The sequence below is a fragment of the Anabas testudineus genome, chromosome 19, assembly GCF_900324465.2.
Source record: "Anabas testudineus chromosome 19, fAnaTes1.2, whole genome shotgun sequence".
Lineage (NCBI taxonomy): Eukaryota > Metazoa > Chordata > Actinopteri > Anabantiformes > Anabantidae > Anabas > Anabas testudineus.
The window spans coordinates 907,500-929,565 of record NC_046628.1 but is presented as its reverse complement, the minus strand read 5'-3'; the positions used below and the strand labels follow the sequence as shown (position 1 = coordinate 929,565).

The 22,066-nt window shown below is 37.7% G+C and overlaps 1 protein-coding gene across 3 annotated transcripts in view; it reads right to left on the bottom strand.

Moving 5' to 3' along the window:
• Positions 1–18,712, bottom strand: part of atp6v0a1b (ATPase H+ transporting V0 subunit a1b) — a 30,656-nt gene extending 11,944 nt beyond the window's left edge. The window contains exons 1-19 of one of the 3 annotated variants that reach the window (XM_026350626.1): positions 18,610–18,712; positions 15,181–15,337; positions 14,792–14,870; positions 14,546–14,643; positions 14,251–14,379; positions 13,897–13,979; positions 13,111–13,237; positions 12,917–12,999; positions 12,108–12,201; positions 9,999–10,211; positions 9,443–9,593; positions 8,115–8,254; positions 7,852–8,015; positions 6,657–6,747; positions 6,378–6,496; positions 6,080–6,296; positions 5,263–5,370; positions 3,509–3,709; positions 2,331–2,348 (exon numbers count right to left, since the gene is read on the bottom strand). In XM_026350626.1, the coding sequence (XP_026206411.1) occupies positions 2,331–2,348; positions 3,509–3,709; positions 5,263–5,370; positions 6,080–6,296; positions 6,378–6,496; positions 6,657–6,747; positions 7,852–8,015; positions 8,115–8,254; positions 9,443–9,593; positions 9,999–10,211; positions 12,108–12,201; positions 12,917–12,999; positions 13,111–13,237; positions 13,897–13,979; positions 14,251–14,379; positions 14,546–14,643; positions 14,792–14,870; positions 15,181–15,297 (2,232 nt within the window). In that variant the 5' untranslated portion in view covers positions 15,298–15,337; positions 18,610–18,712. The remainder of the gene's footprint in view (positions 1–2,330; positions 2,349–3,508; positions 3,710–5,262; positions 5,371–6,079; positions 6,297–6,377; positions 6,497–6,656; positions 6,748–7,851; positions 8,016–8,114; positions 8,255–9,442; positions 9,594–9,998; positions 10,212–12,107; positions 12,202–12,916; positions 13,000–13,110; positions 13,238–13,896; positions 13,980–14,250; positions 14,380–14,545; positions 14,644–14,791; positions 14,871–15,180; positions 15,338–18,609) is intronic. The other 2 variants (XM_026350628.1, XM_026350629.1) reach the window with 2 other exon arrangements.
• Positions 18,713–22,066: the final 3,354 nt, after the last annotated feature.

Below are 22,066 nucleotides of genomic sequence, written 5' to 3'. Positions count from 1 at the left end.
GCCCACCCCGAGCCTAGTGTTACAATTCCTCCCTTTGCCCCTGTGTGTGGGTTTTGTTTTTGTTACTTTGTATTGTTAGTTTTTCCTGTGAGTTTTTCTTTTGCCTGCTATTGCAGTGACTGTTGTTTGTTATGTTGTCGGTTTGGTCTGTGTGTTTTGTTGTTTTGTCTGTGTTTATGCAGCATTTTTAGTTGATACTTTGTACTGTTTGGTTTGTCTGTTTGTTAATGTTCTCCTGCTTTGGGCAGTGATTTTCATTTGTTACTTTATATTTCTAATTAGTGAGTTGAAGTTTGTATTTTTGTGTATTGATTAATTAGTTGGTACTTGGTATGTTTTTGTTGGTTTATTAGTTTGTTTTCCCCATGTCGTCCATTTTGGACCGGGAGTTATAATAAACCTTTGTTTGTACTCGTTGGTCCCGTCTGTTTGTAACACCTAGTTCTGCTGGAGGTTTCTTCCTCTAAAGGGAGTAGCTCCACTGTTGCGTAGTGCTTGCTCAAATGGGATTGTTGGGTTTTCGACATAATTCTGTATACAACTATAATTTGTAAGGTCTTAAACCTTACACTGTAATATGCCTTGACATAGCTTCTGTTGCGGTTTGAATTGAATTAAACAGTATAAAAACACTGAAAAATTGGTATAGAATAGGCTACGGAGGAGGCAACTGAAATTCTAAGCAGGTAACCACATAAGAATGTTCCTGCAAATGCAAAGTACAGTAGAAAGTTAATTACTATGAGTCAAAGTGTACATGCAATGAATCAAGCACATTGCAGGGGTTCAAGATTCCCCAAGGCTTTGCTAAAGGCCTCAGAGGTGGTGGGGAAGGATGAGGGCTGCACACTTTACTTGCCCTCCCTCCCAGACTAAACTGAGAACCACCCAGTCCTCATTCCTAACCTTTAGACCACCACTGCATTCACTGTTTCAACTTTTTCTGTTGGTTTTAGTGACATGTACAACTGTATTCTCCACAGTCATAGCATGACCACTAATGTCAGCCACCAAGTCATTTTTGCTCCTGGCATGACCAGTGGAAATGACTTGGAATGGACTTGGGGGCCCTTGTTTGAATTTGATTCTTCATTTTCCCCAGCAGGATCACAGCTCAGGGACTTGTTTGTGTATTGTAAAGCCAACAGAGTTCCTCTGTTTGCTCCATCCTGGAGCAACACTAGCCTTTCCTGTAAAAGTGGTCTGGGAGGGGGAAAAATGGGAGCTTAATGATCCACATTGCTCTTGTTGGGTTTGGCTTGCCACTGGTCTCATTTCCTCTTTCCATGCTTCTCTTTTGTCCTTGAAAAAGAGTTCATGGAAGAGCACTCATTGTTCCCATTCAAAAGGTCTCAAACACAAGTGGCAAATGAAAACACCAGCTAACATGACACACAGAGGACAGTGCCTTGTGTTAGAATTGCTGTGGCAAAACATTTTAGCAGTGTCACATGATTTTTCACTGTGCATTTACAACATACAAGAGGGAAGACTTTGGATCTGTGATAGAGCAGGAAAATGAACGGCTCTCTAAAACCATCCATCAAGATCCTCAAACAACTTTCTTGGTTACAGTTAATAAATGCACAAAAGAAAACTCAGACAGAGGTAGTACTAGTGATAGAGACAAATCTAAGACACAGTGATATGCTGTATTTCCAGAGATGAGCTGTTGTACTGGTTAGTTGATCTGGGCTTGTCCGTGTTTTTTGGGCGTTTTAAAGCAGACAATGTGTCGTGGAAGATTTCACTCTGACCTTTATCTGCCTCAGCCAGTGCTCTTGTGGATGTGTTGGTTCAGATTTGTCTCAGACTTGCAGGTGCTTAGACTAGGACTTGTCTCAGTAATTTGACAGGGACTTGAAGATGTTTTGTCTCTACCCCCATAATGACAAAACAGAGCTTTATGTGAATGTTTTGTCTCAGTATGTTGTGATTTGCATTGTTTGCTTTGCCTTAAGACCTATAACCCACAGTTTTTCTTGCCTGTCCATGATTTTAGAAGAGCCCAGGTTATGGGTTAACTAAATACTAACTAAATTGCCTATTAATGTTTTGCTATGCTTCTACACTCTCACATGTACAGTACAAGAAAAATTCTAATACAAATAAACAATTTTGTGAATTATAAAAACATCAATAACAACTGACTAAATAGACGGTGTCAACAACACAACCACAAACACAAGCATGCCTGGCACGGGGAGTTGAACAGACAGATCTTTCATAGTTTAAATAAAGAATGACCACCAGTTTCTTCTAGAGGCACAAGATCAATCAGCATGAAAGCATATAGGCATGCTAAGAAGATACCAAACTTAAACTCTTACCGGCTCTTCCTCTGAGAGCTTGAAAGTAAACAAGTCAAAGATTAGTCAGACATGATAGGTCCTCATAAAATGGTTAATAAAAAGATTTGGTTAATTTTAAGTGATCAAAATAGTTTCTGTTTCTAACAGATCTACATTAAAATGAATGTAATACAATGTATCTATATAACCTGACAAGTTAATGGTCAACGGTGGATAAAATAATGCACATGTACAGTATATCTACAATTACTTATTAGGAGATCCATGTACATTAATGCAGTTTCCATTTTATGTGACCTCTACTCCACAACATTTTATTCACAGCTTTATTTACTACTTAATTTTGCAGATGTATATTCTTATTGTAAAACATTATCAACTAATAAGTGATGTATTCTTCTGGATGAGGGGATAGAATCAGCTCCACTCAATCAACTACACCATTAGTACTTGCACTTACTTACTTTGAGCATCAAAACGAAATCTCTTGGGCTGTATTTACATTTAGAGTTACAATCACTATAATAAAGGAAATTCAACAGCATGTCCTCCAAAGTCTTTGAGTGTAATATTCTCTCTATTTTCATGCCCCCATAGAGAAAAGTAATGTTCTCATTTTTGTGGCATTGAGTAAGATTCCCAGCCTGATACTATCACGGTCACATTTTCCTCCTAACTTTATGCAACAATAAATTCCATAGCCCTGTTGATTAGTCATGCCTACATGGAATATCACATGCATGGAATAATGACAAAATGCAGCTTTGTTGTGTTAACAACATAAAAATTTGGAGATTTATTATGCAGGAGACATCACACATCTGAGTCATAGAGGTGGTATTTTGAGAAATCAGGAAAATTCCATTATCTTGTTCTAGTGAAACCCACGATCTGCTCTACTCCTTCCCAGTCCCCCTTTCTCTTAGAATATGGTTGAGCCCAGATCTCTTCTTATTACCCAGGAAAGACAGCTGCTTCATATGTTGGTATAAATGCTTTGTGAGAGCAATGGAGGACTACCATTGTGACAGGCTCTCCTCAGTAAGTCTAAAGTAAGTTTAAATTCATTTTCATAACTCCAATTAAAAATCCCTTAAGCATCACTGTAATCTTATTAAAAACTTATGCAGTTTTTAATAACATTTGAATGGAATTTTGCAGTTCAGTCTGAGTTTGGTGATATTTATCTGGCTCACCTCATCCCCCTCCTCTGAATGTTGGGAAAGCTGGTCATGATCCATGATGCCAGCCTCGTCCTCCGTGGGCCCGTTGCCCACCCGCACCCCTCCGAACTTCTGCGTGCCCTGTTGGGTGAGTCCGGTGCATGATGAGGACACGCCTGTTTGCTCTAAAGATTGCTCTAGATTCTCTGCAGGGGTTTCTTCCCTCTTCTGGTACTAGATACAGAAGCCACAAGAGCTGCTTAAAGCTAGCTTAAAGCAAGCCTTGGTTTGAATGTTTTCTTCTTAATTTGTGCATCCACAGTGCAGTAGGCAAAGGCTTTCACTCTAAATTGAAATATACTTGTCAAACATACTAAAAATGAAAATGTAAATGCTGAATCACACAGAAAGCCAGGTAGTACACAGATGTACAACCATCAGCCGCAACATTAAAATCAGCATTGACCCTCACAGTCTGTTACCATACAGCCCCATGCTGTGGGGTAAGCAATGATGAACTGTGTGTTCTGGCACCTGTTGATCATAGACAGCATAAACGTTTTCAGCAATTTGTGCTACAGTAGTTGTTCTATGGGATCACACGAACTAGGCTACCCTTCACTACATGCATCAGTGATATTTAGGCATGCATGACCCTGGCAGAGGTTCATTGGTTGTCCTTTCTTGATCCACTTTTGATAGGTACTGTTTTTACACCTTAGTGCATTTGTTTTGTACGAATCAGTGGATATGTTATGCAAAATAAGAGCATTTCCTCTTAGTACGATTTTTTTTCACACTGAGAAAAATCAAAGTGTAACCAAATATTTTTTTCTCACCAGGAGGACTGCACCAGGGTTCGCTAGATGATGTAGATCGAAACTACCTCTTTTTGGTGGTCTTGGTGCGATTGTTTTGGTGTGTACTCGAGTGCGATTACCGTGTTCACACCAGATAAAACAAAATGCACCAAGAGGGAAAAACGAACTTGACTTTGATTTAAATGAACTAAAGCCTGTAGGTGTGAAAGCACCCACTGATCACTGCAGACCAGGAACACGTTATTCACATCTCTTGACAATGGTTTTAATGTTGTGGTTGATGATTTATTTACTAGCTTATAACACATTTTTGCAGGGCAAAATGACCTCGCTGGCTGGGTTAAATCTGGCAGTACAGCTGTAAGGCGAAGCACGGGATAACCCCTGGTCTAAATACAACAGAAGTCAACATGTCTTTCAATATATTTATGGAGCTACCAGCAACATCCTGATCCACTCTGGTACTTCTGTTCTTTATCTACCATAACTTTAATGAGCTTCACAGCTGGCTAGTTAGCTCTAATGTCTGGATTGGGAATGTACATTATCCATAATTCTATTTAACTGGTGTTGGCCCTTATTCTGTCATTCTGTATTTGACATTTAACACAACCAGTGAAAGCAATGAGTACTCCAGCCTATATTTCATATGTATTTAGCCTACTGCATATTAAAATTGATGTAACAAACGTGTTGGATATGTTGAATTTGAATTTGGATTAAACAATTAAATGAGACAAGAAAAGTAAATTTGCTAAGGCAACCCCAATCTGCAAAGTATTTTCTACCAAAATATGAGCGTTTCCAAGGCAGACTTTAAGCATTTTTACATGGCAACACAAGCAACATCACACAGTATAAGGTGAACTGAAATGAAGGGCAGAATAGGAGTGGAAAAGGGTTACAGCAAAACCTATATTCATCAAAGGTGGCACTAAGGTTATAGGTGGGTTCAGATCCACATACCAGGTGCTTTTTCCACAGGTGCTGACGCCGAAGTACCATAGTTTTCACAATCAGCATACAGGGTACACATGCAAGGGCAATCAGCACCAACAAAACCTGGATCCCCATCTACAGATTCAAACAGAGAGAAGTTAACAAAGTATGGTGATGTGTAGCAGTGATGAGAGGAACTTTGTTTTCCCAAATTTCTGGGAGAAGCCTAAATGAGTCTTTATTCTTTTCCCCTTTTCCTTACTTTCTAGCAAAAAGATCCTTGTTGAATTTATGGCTAATATAACAACAACATGCAGTATTACACCTACACTATAATAACTCAAGCTGCTGAAAGAAACGGTTTTCTGTGGTTTAAATCTAAAACTTCATCTGACAACAGGAGCAGGAAATTAATACTAGCTACAACAAGCATTGTTAGTCTAGCTTAGAATCTAATTTGGAATACTTATACAACCATCCTATAATAAGAATACAGAATTGTTCTTTCACCAGGCATATTGACTTGACTTGACAGTTGGGCTGTAGAAACAACATAAATACTAAATGACAGAGGAAACATTCACCTGATATTGTAATGAGAAGCTTATAATGATATATTTATATATCTCTACTTTCTCTTCTTTTGTTAATATTTGTTGATAAATATCATTGTGACCAACTGTCAATCACCTTACGGAAACAACACTTTTTTTAATAATCATCACAATATCAAGGCAGGGCTTTCTGAGCTACTTCATAAAAAGTAATATTTTGGCTGCTGTGCGACTCTCTACCAGTGTTTAACTATATTAGTATAGGAAGGAAGGGGTAAGTAAGGGAGCACCTGTCCCCTGTAGAGGGGTTTGTTGGTCGGGTCATTGTAGTTGAAGAGACACATGTTGATGAAGTGGATGAGCAGGCTGGGAGCTTCCTTTGAGGTATATGCATCATACGCTGTCCACTTGTAGAAGACCAACAGGACAAGGTAACCAAACAGGCTTGACATGAAGACAATCTCTGGGATAAAGCCCAGAAAGATGTTCAGTGGTTTCTTGAAGTACCTGCAGCAATTAATGATTATTATAATAATTATACACATAAATGATATTACTGTAATATTTATGTGTCAACATCCATCTTACAGGTGGTTGAAAAGACTGAGAGACACTCCAAACAGCATGTGAATGACACCCAAGATCACAGACATCTTCATCTTGAATGAGTTGAGAAAGGTCAACTTGTTGGTGGCAAGATTCCAGATCTGCAGAAAACACACAAAAGGGTCAAATTTGATTAGCTTTTAATATTACTTATAAGTAATACTTTAATATTACTTATTTTGACAGAGGCATTAATTATTTATTGCACAGAGAACTTTCAGCTATTTATTTTTGTAGTTTTAGTGAATGTGCAAGTTTTACCGGGTCGATTCCAAGTGGATAAGGTCCCCCAAACACACCAGCAACAGCTGGGTCTAACTGCAAAACTCCATTTTCTTCAAGTGTCTCAAAGCTAAGACAGATCACAAACAAGCATTAGAATAAAGCTCATGTGCATTGGCAAAAAAAGGTTTAGGAACACCAAGCCATACGAGTTTTACATTAAACTGAAAAAAGAAAAAGTTCAACACAGAAAGCAGGTTCTTCATTCATCTGTGATAATTTTTCCAGCAGATAAATCTAAAACAACAAGGACTGCCTTCTGCTAAACAATTACAATTTGCTACTCAATCAGTATATAACTTGAAGGCTTTGCACTGAATCTCTTTTTTACAGAAATTCAAATATAGTTGATCCTATTTTGATTATATAAGCCTTCTCAGGTATTACAACATCTTAACATAAGTTCATGTCCAGGAAACAAATAATAGTGTGTATATTCCACATGGGAGACCTAAAAAATAAAAATAGAATAGAATAGAACTAGAAATATCCAAACAAAATCAGCTTTCTTTTGAAACCCATCAGTCTATGGAAAAAGGACATCATCGGCTGCATTATTAAATGGTAAATGTTCTGCACTTATATAGCGCTTTTCTACCTAGCTGGTACTCAAAGCACTTTACACTGCGTCTCATTCACCCATTCACACACACACTCTCACACACCGATGGCAAAGCTGCTATGCAGCTGACCTGACTCACCGGGGCCAATTTGGGGTTAAGTATCTTGCCCAAGGACACTTTGGCATGTGATGTGACAGCTGGGAATTGAACCATCAATTCTGTGATTGGCAGACAACTACTCAACCTATTGAGCCACAGCCACCCCCTTTTTGTTAACCCAGTGTGCATAGACACTGTCTGTAAAAGGCTCAAGTCAGCTGACCTCATGGTGAGGGTTGAAAAAAACAACACTACTGAGGTTAGCAAATTGAAAGTAAAGGTTGCAGTGGGCCAAGATGCATAAACCAAGTCTAACTGACGAGTCCATGTTTAAGGTGTTACTTCCAAGTAAAGAAGAAATGAAACAATGTTAATGACAAATTAGCCAAAAAACAGATGTAGTGCTCAACATCCTCAGTTCATCACTAGTAGACATACTGTATAATGTGCCACTAGGATTAATCTGAACAGTATAATGTAAAATCATCTCCATGTAGAGTAGGTTGACTTACGACCAGTTGGCTCCTTTGGGGCCAAACATGGGCCTGACACTCCATCCGGAGCCAAACATGTTGAGTGACTTGGAGAAGCAGTCGTTGTAAATGATGCCAGTGTAGATGGAGAAGAGCCCCATCAGGAGGACAATGTAGCGACCAGCAAACACCATGTTGAACATCTACAGAGAGACACAAAATTTTCCATTTGTTTAATGTTCAGATATGTGGTGTACTGAGAAGTTTGTATCACTGCATGATTTGTTTCTGTCCTATTATACCTCGTTGTCACTCTTCTGGGCAAGGAGACGACTCTCTCGAATGACCAGGTACAGGGCAGCACAGGTCATCAGCAAGCCGTGACCCATGTCACCAAACATCACAGCAAACAGGAAGGGGAAAGTGATGATGGTGTAGGGAGCTGTAACAGGCAACACATGAAGACAGGAAGAGACCATTACACACCAAGACTCAAACATGAGCATTTATCAGTGTTGACTGTTGAAATTCCCAATGTTGAAGGAACTGCTAATGATCTGTCTGCTAAGAAACATCTGCTTTCATATCTCTGAAATACAAGAGACTTTTGATCTTGTAAAATTTGAATTTGGCAGGTTTGCACTCTTTGCAAGAACAAGGAGTGTAAACATAATGAATCTAACAATGTTTAACTTGTGATAATTGTGATATTTAATCAATAAAGCATTAAAAGAGATGAGTAATAATAGAATTATGTTTAATTATTGCTTACATTGTACAATACTGCATTCCAATTTATTAAACTATTACACTTCACATGACCAAATTCACTTCTTTTGTAGCAGTGAAGCTTCTCCTCACTTATAAATCCCTTAATAATCAGGCTCTGTCTTATCTCAAAGACCTCATAGTTCCATATTTTCCAAGCAGCACTCTATGTTCTCAGACTGCAGGTTTACTTGTGGTTCCTAGAGTTTCTAAATGTAGAATGGGAGGCAGAGCCTTTAGCTACCAAGCCCCTCTCCTGTGGAACCAGCTCCCATTTCAGGTTCGGGAGGCAGACACCCTCTCTACATTTAAGACTAGACTTAAAACTTTCCTTTTTTATAAAGCTTATAGTTAAAGATGGATCAGGTGACTCTGAACCATCTCTTAATTATGCTGCTATAGGTTAGTCTGCTGGGGGAACTCTACTGATGCACTGAGCTCCTCTCCTCTCTCCTTTCTCTTATATCAATGCAAATGCCACCATTGCACATCATTAACTTTGTGTCTTCTCTCTCCTGTAGTTGTGTACTGACCTGGTACTGACAAGTCCCATCAGATTCAGTTTCGGTGCACTAGTGTGTGTGTTGCTTAGGGCACTCAGAAGAGTGTGCTTTATTCTGACTGGAACAGGCTGCCTTAGATTTTCACAACTAAATCACAGCTATTATTGCAATTTCACTGCACAAAAAAAGAAAGACTAAAAATATCATTATGAGAACCACCATAACCGCAAAAAGGTAAGTATTACTTGGTTTAGTCACTTCAGTGATTTCAAAAAGCATGCTTGTGTTTTGACCTTAAACTACAATTTAAAATGGTTGCATGTTTTTCAAACAATAATGATAACAATATTAAAAATAACCTGGATTGATCTCCCGGTAGTTCCCAATCCCATAGGCATCAACGATGTTCTGGAAGCCTGATGTGAACTTGTTGGTCTTGTTGAAGGTTGGTGGTGTCTGTTTGGTCTGCATCCTGTTGAGAATGGACGGAACTGTCGAGCCACTCCTCTCCTATCAATCAAAACTTTATTTATCAGCCACTTAAATGCACTTTCCATGTTGTAGGTGAAAGATTAAATGACTTACAGAGACCTCCACAAAAACGTATACCTTGTTGAAAATGTTAGTAAACATGTCTCAGGAAAATTACGAGAGATCACTGCTTCCTTTTGATTTTAATTTATACACAACTTTAAAACAACTAAACACTATTAGAATTTCAGCCTGCTTTGCTGTACTGTGTACTCATATTTTTTAAGCTGATTCATCAGCAATTTAAAAAGCTTTACAGTGACCTGTGTGAACTGTTGCTGCTACATACAGGTAATTTTTTTCTGTCAAAGTGTTTATAAGTAGTGAAAGTTCAGACAGCTGTTATAAAAAATATATATAAATATAAGATAAAAATACACTCACCGTTCCTCTGCGCAGAGCAAACTGAATAGAATCCAGGTCTGAGACAGGACACCACACCTCAGCAATCAGACACTTCTGGGTTACGTCAATGTTGCAGAGGTTGAGTGTGTGGTAGATAGCCTTCATCTTTCTCACCTTGATGAACCACACCCGCATGGTCTTGGAGGCAGCTTGCAGCACTCGTTGGCGATGGTCTTCAGTTTGATTAAGGACCTACAATAGCAGAGTTGTTTTAGACTATAGAGCCTGTCCAGTCAGCATTAGACTGACAGATCTATAGGTTGACTTGTGGTCAGGTGCATTGATGGTGTAAAAGACCTCATAGTATGCTATTTTCCCAACAGAACACTGCACAGCTCTCAGAGTGCAGGTCTACTTCCTATCAGGTGACTCTGAACCATCTTTTAGTTATGCTGCTACAGATTAATCTCCTGGGAGACATCTACTGATACATTGAGCTCCTCTCCTCTTCTCTCCCCTTGTTTATCCATTCTAATGCCATCATTACATGTCATTAACTTTGTGTCTTCTCTCCCCCATAGTTGTATTTCCTGCTATCTGTCTCCCGTCTCTCTGTACCTTTCCGCAGGTATCCTGGGCCTTGAAGCTATATATCCCCAGAGTGCAGTTACTGGCCCTATCAACCTGCCCCAGTGTTTTTCCTGCTTGTTGTTGTTGTTTTTTGTTGGCTGCTGTTCTTTTCTGTCTCCTCTTTCCACTCTTCCCAACGGGTTGAGGCAGATGGCAGCCCACCCTTAGCCTGGTTGTGCTGGAGGCTACTTCCATTAAAGGGACTTTTTCGTCTCCACCATCGCCTAGTGCTTGCTCAATTGGTATTGTTGGGTTTTCTATATAATTCTCCATACAGTTACATTTTGTAAGGTCTTACCTTAAACCTTAAACACTGTAAAGTAACTTGAGACGACTTCTGTTGTGATTTGGCACTATATAAATAAAACTGAATTTCATTGAACTGACAATCAATAACATACCATCTATCTGACAAATCTGAAGTCAAACAATGGGGACAAACAAGGAGAAACAGTAAATGTTTCTTTATTGTGTTCCAGTTGGTTGTTGTTCTTTTTCAAGATTCAAGATTCAAAACACTTTATTAATCCCAGAAGGGAAATAAAGTGTTCTGAATCTTGAATGTTTTAGAGGGGAACATAAATAATATCACTCCTGATTATTCAAATCCCTAGCATCAGAACTGACAGGTGGGACATACGAAGACATATTGTCATTGACATACCTGTCAATGACAGCTACCATAAGAATCACTCTATAATTTAATTGAGAAGACATTTATATATGGCCTAGGTTACAATATAATTATTCATAGTTATTAATCAATAATGAAATATTCCTAAATATAAAAAAATATTGTCTATTGACTTTTTACAGTGGATAGATGCATTTTTTCATTGTCGTCTACAAACCTACACCACACCTACAGGAAGTCAACTGGATGTTTAGAATACACATACAGGATTGCAAAATAACATTAACACATTAATCTTTTATGTTTATGCACAGAATCAGATTTTCTATATAAACCTGAACTAAATGCTGTATTGTAGTAGACAGTAATAAATTGTGTGTGGTTGGTAGGCTCAGAGCAGGGAAGACCTTTCAAGTGGAACCAGTGCGTTTTTCCAGGCTTTATAAGGGCAAAAATTGGGGAACCACAACACTGTGTGACAGGACAAAGGTCTTTCACAGATAAGAACTAATGCACAAGAAAACAGCCACCTACACTATAGGGGCTTTTGTAATTGTATTGGAAGTAAATTTTATCAAGGAAAACACAGCAGGAACCTGATCACAGACATCCTGTTTCTGATTAATTTCTTGTTGTTTGGTGTGCACCAGTACAAAGACGGATTAAAATAATGATTAAATTACTGCACTGCTAATTATAAGGTGGCCTAAACAATAAGCAGACTTTGTTCTAAGGTCAACTATTCACTCTCTATATTATTCTCATTTTTAAAAGCCTGTAATTTTTTTAGTTTATTTCTTGTCACTTTATCCCATTAACTCATGTGTGTACAGATTTCCATCCAGTAATACTAGTAATGGCTAAGATCCTTTACAGTGACATACCATCTGGAGGTCATCGATGCGGCTGTTTACTCCAGCAAGCATCTCTTTTCTTTCCTGTGGGGTCTCTGGACACGGGTAGAGAGAGGCACGGAACCTGGAACAATACACCCACAAACACTCACTCACAGCATCTAACATATTCATACTACATAAGGCTTTTGTATGATCTAACCCATCATAGTAACTACCACAGCTAAGTTAGTGGCAAAATGTTATCAAATCTTCTTATCTTCAAAAAATAAGTCACAAGTCTATCAGTCTCAAATGTAAAGATCACAGCTTAGTCATCTTACATGAGCTCTACTCAGGTTCCACTCTCTTTGCTAAACATGCTCTGGTTTCAAAAACTGCCAGGGTGACACTACTATTTATAAAGAATGACTCGTTTTACATATTATAAACATATTATTATATTATAAATATTATATTATTGGATTATAATTATTGATGCATAATAATGATTTATAATAATGTCCCTATACACTGTTTGGATGAACATCTTAAATGAATTCCTTTACAAATTGCGGTTTATGTGATGAATTTTACAACGCAGATCAAAACTATTTTGTGATTGTACTGCATTTTGTTTTAGCAATAGTAGCAGTTGTTTTGTAGTAAAAATTGCAGAGGATGCGTACTCTAGAAGAATAAATACTTTAGTATTGTACCTAAGTACAGTACTATGTTTTTTTAATTTACTTTCTTCGTCTTTATCATTTATTTATAAAATATGTAAATACTTCCTTTACATTAAAAACATGAACATAAAATCATAAACATATTCTGTGCTCCTAACTTCCAACACCCACCCCTCACAGATCTTCTTCACCCTGTTCTTCAGCTGGTCGCCTTGGAAGAAGATGATGAATACTGACTTGTGGACTTGGTCTCCCTGTTGAAAAGAGACAGTATTGGAAAACACTTCAACTTTAGTGTGAGTGCATCATTTAATATGTATCTTTTTTGTATTCTCCATGACTCTACCTATATCATGTATACTAACTGTGGTCGGGTCCTCCAAAGGGTCCTCGATCTCTGCCTTCCTTAAGAAGACATTACCACGACACACCCTCCACAACATCCTTTCAAATGTGGGAATCCTTTCCCTGCTGATCACCCCAGCCACAAACCTGCACAGACAAAACAGACAAGAGTTCAGAAAGGACATAAATGGACATATGTGACAGGTTTTCACTGCAATTTATGGTCCTAGGTTATGAACTGCCTCCTCTTACTTAAACCTTACTTAAATGGTTGTTGGAGTTTCCTAAAAAATAATCTAAATTAATCACTTTTTTTTTATTTTATTGATAAAAACACAGGGAAATAATCTTCTTTTTAACATCAGGATAATATTAAAAAAATACTTTAGATTTAAAATAACTATGGATGCAGTGGCTCAAATATCTTGCTTACTGCCAGTCAGTTCCCAGCCCAATGCAGCTGCCCCCTTCCCCTGTGGCCTGATAGTGGGTGTCCACATAAGTGTACAGTAGGGTGTCTATTTTCTATTTTGTAGATAACATGACTATACAACGATTTTGAAGAACACTGATTGACTGATTTAATTTGCTGAGAGACAATAAACGTAATTAATTTATTAGTCTATGGCATCTAGATGGTAAATGGTCTGCACCTTTTACAGTGCTTTTCTACCTAACTAAAAACTCAAAGCACTTTATACTGCATCTCATTCAACCATTCATTACTAATCACTAATCATCAGTTTAGTTTGCACAATGCATTGCAATCCCTATTACTACTTTAATATTTTAATCTCAAGCTTTACCCAAGTCTGAGCGGGGCCCCGCGCCCCCCTTCACTGCCTTCCATCAGAGCTGATGATTCCTCTAGCAGGTTGGGATCTTCCATCTGTGAAAGACGTAAGAAAAAAATGAATTCACTTTTCCTTAAAGCACATACTTTTTATTCTTTTTACTGACTGCTTAAGGTACTGCCCCATTGTGATTAAACTCTGGAATACACCTTCAATAAACCACAGAGAAAATTATTACACATGTACTAAAACAAAATAAAATAAAATATTATGAAGGTTTGCACTTGTGTAGGTGAATCAAACATGTATTCTCACTGATTTATGCTGGGTGTGTGGTGTGTGTCTTAGAGCTGCATATAAACTAACCTCATCAAAGAATTGCTGTGTTCGACGGAGAATGTGTTTGAGCTCCGTCAACTCCAGGAAGTTCTTCTTCAGGGCTTCCTGGTTGGTGTTGATCTCCTTCAGTTCATTCTCCAGCTTCTCAAAGGTGGCCTGCCAATAACAAAACAGACACACTTGCTGTATTTACCAGTATTAATTGTGAAAATGATAAGGGATTATTTTAGACATCAAATCTGTAGACGCAACACAATGCACATTTGTGTTGCTTTGGAATTTGTAGGACTACAAAGATCTGAACTGACTGATGAAAGATTACCTCTAGATCAATCATGTCTCTTGGGAAAGGCACTTCTGGATTTTCTCCAGTGTCCATGGTTGGGATGTTGGCTCTCTTGATCTCCTTCTCCACAAACCCTGGAGAGCAGAGAGATTACAACAGTTCACACCAGCTTACTGCCTATGTAAAAAGAAAAATCTCTTAACTATGTGGTCTTGATTTGACAGGAAGAACAGGGAATCAGAAACAGAACCTGAACTAAGACACATTTGTCTCATCACTTACTCAGCTTCCTGTCCATCTCCTCACATCTTCTCACTTCATTCACAAACTTCCGCTGGAACACGTTTACATCTGGGTTCAGCTGCAAGTGAAAAAATGCATTTTACTAAAGGTCAAAGTAACTAATGCCTAGGAATTTTACAAAAAACGGTATATTTGAAAATATGAATTATTACATAATATAATAATAATAATAATTACCTATAAATTTCATCAACACTTTTGGATCTAATGTAAAACTACAATATGTTAAATCTGGAAATCATACTAGATCTAGTATGAGACTTGAAAGTGAGCAACTCTCCTCCCGTCAACCCTCCCTTTGATCCCCACTTGATCATCTAATTAACGAAATCTGCTATCTTCCGTGAGAACCCTCTTCCAGTACTTACATCTCTAAACTGGACCATGCCCAGCTCTCCCAGCTCACTGACACAGCAGTAGGCCGCCTCTGACTGAAGAAAGAGCTGGGCCAGGGTCATCTCCTCACTCCTGAAGAGTTCTCCCATGATGAACACCACAGTCCACCTAAGCTAGAATCAAGAAACACTGCACACAGGACAGGAAGGTACACCAACTATTAGATTTAAAGATTTGTGAATATGCTTTTACACAGTAAACATCTCCATCAAAGGACATACAATGTGGAGGCAGAATTCTGTATTTGGTATTCAACCCAGCCTAACGCTGCAGATATACAGTATTGAGTATTGTTCAGAGTGAGGCTGCAGTATTATCGACAGGATGTGCTGGAATAATTAAGATGACTGCCCTTCTCTGTATTGGTATATGGCTCTGAAATAAAAGATGGAATCAGTTCCTTGAATTTGTCAACAACATTTTCGGATAAACATCTACTGTACTGAATTTTTATTTCTTAGGTGAAGTAAAGTTCAGTACAGTAAATTCAAATGTTATTGGAAAATGGTCAGATAAAAGAGGGTTTTTTAAATATTAAATTAGCAATTTCAAAACTGTATGTCAAAACAAGATCAAAGGTGTGATTAAAATAGTGAGTAGGTTTATTTACATTTTGAGTAAAAACCAATGGAGTGAATTAAATGCGATGTTGAGACAGTTATTATCAACACAAAGAACAGAACAGAATCAGATAAAAAGAGAATTCAGTTAAAAACTCAGAGTTAGGGACAGGAGGATGTTACACAATAAGAAACAGGACTGGTTTTTGCCTTTTCTAGTTTGGACCAGAAAGGCTAAGAGTGAGGCTCTCACATGAATTCAAACTATATTTAGGTCTGGGGCTGATTAAGACGCTTGAGTGGAAGATTGCTGATCCTCCACCCTGACCTGTGTTTCTAGGAACATGATAATTATTATGACTTGGGGGGGGGGAGGGCGGGGTGACTTATTCAGACTGACATATTCTATCTGCCAGGTTTCAGTAAGACAAATGTTAATCTTTATAATGAAATCTACGATAAATCTTTCTAGGGATATAGAGAATGATATTGATACACATGATATACATTTGATTGTTTTCTTTTTATTTTGTTCTGTGATAGGAGTCTTCTTTATTTTGTATTACGTTCTAATGAATTTTAATCATTTAGGTGGTAGGGGAGTAGACACTGTCAGTATAGGGTTTTGGTAGTTTGGAGTGACACTGTGTGTGCAAGACTGTCTCTTACGCACCATCTGAAGTGGGATTGATACCGTGTCTTCTAATCAGCCCAGGTTTTAATCAAAAGTTTTTCAGCTGTCTATGTAGCCCACGTTGTTTGGGGGACCACTTACAGAGATACTAAACATAAGGCACACTGGCCAGGTCAGAGAAGGAAAAAGAGAGGGAGACAGAGAAGCCTTGACCAACTAAAGAGCTAGTTAAACGATAAGCTGATCACCTCAGACAAAACAACATCATTTGTGAAAATGTTGTTTAATTAACAGGTGCATGAGTAATACAGGCGTATGCCACGGTTCTTACTTCAGTAGATGTGTAGTAAAAGTAGGTATTTAGCGTTAAAATCAGTTAAAGGGCTAAATACATATGAACACTACATGTGAACAAGTTAGTGTCTTCAACAGAAAGTGATGCATTACGCCTACTGTAAGAGGAGCAGTGAGGAGCAGAGCCTCCTAAAAAGGAGTTACATTCAGCTTTTGAATTAATCTCTGCCACACTAGACTGTTAATATTTTCATATTATCATATCATTTTCACATTAATATTATTAGCGCTTTGAGTACCAAATAGATAGAAATCTAAGTGCAGACCATTTAACCATTTACCATCCCTCCATCTGCTTACCTTTTTATCATGGAGCACTTTGCTTTAGAAAGATGTTTTTAGCACAGCATAGTACAGCGCTGCTCTGTCAGTGAGATAACACCTCACTGACAGATTTACAGTTAACACTGATTGTTTTGGCTCATCTAATTTGACTACTGACTGCTACAGTTCATTTTTTATGTTTTAATTTCCTGACACACGATTTTTCGACAGCAGACTTCAAGCTCAGCTAAGCAAAAATAAAAAACAGGCTTCTATGGCATTTTTTTGGAAATGTTTTAGCCTCGGCCTAAGCTTGTCTGACTGACACAGTAGTGCTTCTTAAGCGAATGACATGGGGCTTCATAAAAAAAGGCTCAACTATGTCAGAATGGTATTTTATTACCATAAGAGTTCTTAATCCCTATAGATTAAAGGCCATTTTTAGAAATGTCCAAACCTACAATTACAAATAGAAATATCTTAAGAATGGTACATTATTGTACACAACAGCTGATGTAATATACATTGATTGTAACACTAGTCTAAGAGATGTTGTATCTTAACCTTTCTTCACAGACATGCAAAATATCTACTAAAATATATCAACTAATAGATAATATACTGAAATATCAACTTATTGGTATGGATACAATTCTAAAAACATATAATACATATTTGTTGTAGATATCGCACAACCCAATACCCATACTACCATGTTCTACTCTGCCCTACTCCCCTACAGTAATCTTATATGAGTATAGCATGCTATACTATTACTATAATGATGACTACCATGCTGTACTATATGACATTATAGTACTCTTACTATAAAGTTTATATTATATTATTTCTCCATTCTACGTAGAAACACTGACTATTTTTAACTTTTGTGTGTGTGACTTTATCTATTATGTCACTAATCTATATTAAATCTAACATTGCCTTGTTGTCAGGTCAAGAGTGACAAAAATAGAATGAAAACAAACTTTTTGTTTTTTTATAAAAACTGTTTTTAGAAAAGCTATTAGGAACCGTCTTCATGGAGACAGAGCATCGCTGGTGTCACAGCATCCCTCCTCCTCCTCCTCCTCCTGCTACTCTGCTCTGCCCTTCACTGCTCAAGGACGCCATGATGCTGCCGGAGTCCGGCCTACAGCATCTGTCACCTCCTCTCTCTCCCTCACACACACACAAATCAAACAGCATTCGTTCGATATAGCAGCATCTGCTAGAAATGAATTCTTTTTTATTGTTTTTATTTATTTTTTTTTTGCCACAAAGTGACACTGCGTCCATTACAGGCCCCACACGAGAACATGCTGTGAATGTAGCTAACACTGCGGCGGTGGCGTTAACGTATAGTAGGCTGAGTCGTTCTGAGGCTCTGCTGTGTGTTTAAGAACGGTAACGACTCAGTTGCATACATCCTCTTAAAAATACATATTTTCCAAGGGGCGTCTTCGAAAGAAGGAGTCGCTGTCATGTTATCACCGTCACGAACGTCAAAATGTTCGTCTTAGAAGGAATTTGGTACAGTACTTTCCTCACTGCAACACCAGGCTGACAGGGTTTTTAAAATGTTTACTCACCCGCAGCAGCTGTCGCGGTCCGCAGCTCTTCTCAGCCACCTGGATGCTGGATGCTGTGGTCCAAAGAGGTTCAGCCACCAGGAAATGCAACGCGAAACCATTCCTTTCAAAATGAAAGCTTTCTTCTTTTTCGACCTCTGTCTTTGTCGTTTTTTTTTGTAAATCGACCCTCTAAATGACGATGTCGGCGATGGTTTTCAAATGTGCTGTGTCTCATGTGACGTCATGTGTTCATTTCTGTTGTCCAAAATCATGCTGATCTTAGCTTCATTAAGGTTTTATTTTGAAAACACGAACCGGACGCTAACTTCAAAAATCCTGTACATCCGTCCGGCTAATCCCAGATTAAGATTAGCACTACTAGGAAGGCCTTTGACATTGTGTCTCTAAGAGGACATGTCCCTCACACGCTTTACACACGAATACTGTTCAACGATTAAGCAAAAAACACATACAGAGGAGATTTTATCCATTAAACATTACCTCCTCCTCTAAATTTTGAGATTTAGATTGATTGTAGATATAATAAACTGTAGGCCTATATTGCTATATAGTTATAAATAACATAAATTAACGCAAATAATATAAGTGTTAGTGTATAAAATGTCAAATATACAGCTTTATGTTTGCTATATTCAATAAATAATAACTAGTAATACACATTTGGGGAGATGTAAAAATCCGTTCTGTGTGGGGCTAATCTGCCTGGTTGCTACTGCTACAAAATTCTACATAGTATATAAAATATAATTCATTTATTTACAATGATAAGAGATTTCAAATTTCCGTGCATTGAATGTGCTCCATTGCTTAATGTGCAATGGTCTATTAATTTAGAAAAATAATCCAAGTACCAGCATACTATACCTCCATCTGACCCTGATGTAGTTCTAAGGAAAAACTTCAACATACAGTAGGTCTCGTATTCATGCTTCCTGTAGGATGTCAATGAGTTTAAAGCTGGCATGATATTTACATGTAATGTGTATGACATTTGATAAAGATGAAGTTATAAATAAATATCATGATTAGAACCACAGGCATGACTACATGACAAGTGAAGGTTTAAACTGTTGACATATCACAGGGAATAACATTATCATCAATTATTTAATCATAATATTTGTCACAGCAATTTCCAAATAAACATTAGAAGTGCAGTGTTGTCATTACACAATAATTTACCAGGACTGTGCAAATGCTTGTATTCCATTGGCTGACAACACTTTGATGAATCCATTCATTCAAATGAATGGGGGTGCTGCAGTTTTTCCCACAGGGCTACTGTATGTCACTCTGAATGTGTCTTAAAACTTTAAGGTCATGCAGACTCTTGGCCATTTACGTTCATGCAAGCCTGTGTTGCTTGTCAATTACTTTGTCACAACTAAAGATGGGAAATCTTTGGATGGATCTTTGACCTATGATTATAAAAATCTACTGTATGAATTACATCAGCTTTAATTTTGTGCCAAGATTCAGTCATGTCATAGAGATTGTACTACATTTGGCTCTGATTATCATATCATGCTATCTAAGAAAAATGCTATCTTAACCATTCATCTAAATATCCTGAAAACAAGGTGTACCAGATGTGGTGGAACAGTGTACAACTGGCCAAGTGTTGAGTCAGTCTTAATGGGATCATGTAGCAATGTTCCTCTTAAACCAGCCACAGTCTCAACTCCCCATAGACTAGAGGTTAAACTGGGACACTGGCCAGCTGCCAGCCAGCAGTTTTGGAACACAGAATTCCCATAATGTAGATAAATTACTGTGGCAGACTTATATAAGAAACTATTTCTCAAAGATAGCTTTCTGACTCATTCTGGGGTTAGGGTTAGGGTAACTTGCATGCAAAAGAATATTTTTTCCAAGTGCAGAGCAGAGAGTACTCATATGGAATTAAATTTGAAAGAAATGATTAGCATCATAAGTAAGAACTCTTATCCAAAATATTTCATTCCGGGCCATTTCAAAGATGGTTGTGCTGATAATGTAAGAAAATAATACAATACATTATGTACTTGCAGCTGTTGACTGAGATAACATGTCCTGATGGCGTCTATGTCTATTAGATGTCTTAGTTTGACAGAATGAACTCATCCACCATTAGATATTTACTAGTTCATGACAACTCTGCAGCAGTGCAGAAAGCATAGCGTGTCAGGCATGCATTATTAGATTGTTCTCTAGAGTCTGATTTATCAAGCTTTTTTTTTTTTTTTTTTGTTCATTGAACTATTAGTTTTGGTCCTCTAGCCATGTTTGGTTGTCATTAAAAAGAGACAACATACCTCTTTTTACTTATAATGATGCAATAAAATGTTTAGATAAGCTGGATGAAGGCATTTCAATTGTGTTATTATTTTGGGTAATTTAATATATATACCTGGAAGTGGAATCTTTGTATTCCCTCTTACATTTAGTTTATAGATGACTTTGCCAACTGCTTTAAGTTGCTGGAATGCACGGAAAAGAAGTCTAAAAAAACATAAACATCAATACTCATGTCTCTGCTATTTTACTTACTTTTAACATTTCTGGTGTCATTTCTGTCTGTCGGTCTATAAAGCATCATTTCCACCATTATTGTTGTATTTCTACTTTCAAATTGTGTTCCATTTAAGAACATAATTCTACATGTTATAGATCAGGTGACTCTGGACCATCTAAGATAGATAGATAAGATAGTTTATTTGTCATATGCACAAATGTACATGGTACAGTATACAATGAAATGTGTTGATGTACCTGCTTCCTTTTACATAGAGAGACAGAACAAGTAGATATGAAGAACAGAAGTCAGAAGTCAACAGATGAAAATATACAGGATAAGTGTGCCGACCTGTGTTAACATCTGCACGTACTCTATGTGTATGCCTATTCATACTTACATATGTACACATATACAGTCATAAATATATAAACATATAAATATATAAACATTTAAATATATACCCTCAGATATCTATAACCACCGGCACCTATGCAATTGCATATGTTCATTTGTACATGTAAATATAATGATGTCTTTACACATATACATAACCTTGTATATACACATGCACACTCATTTACCTATGTACTCACAGATACACCACAACATACCAGCGATATAGATATTACAGAGTATACAGAGTTTTGATTGAACCAGATTCCTTGTTTTATGGGTCTGAGTTGAGCAGGCGGATAGTATGGGGAAAGAAACTGTATTTCATCCTCACAGTCCTGATTGAGGATCTTCTTAGCCTTTGACCTGCAGCGTTTGATGCAAATGTCCTGCAGGTTAGGGAGGGTGGTTCTGATGGTCCGTTCAGCTGAGCGGACCACCCTGTTGAGGACTAAGAGGTCCTGCTTTGTACCAATTTCCCATCCAAGTGATTAAACTTCCACACAAGATGCTTTCGATGGTGCTGTTAGCTATGCTGCTATAGATTAGTCTGCTGGGGGGCCT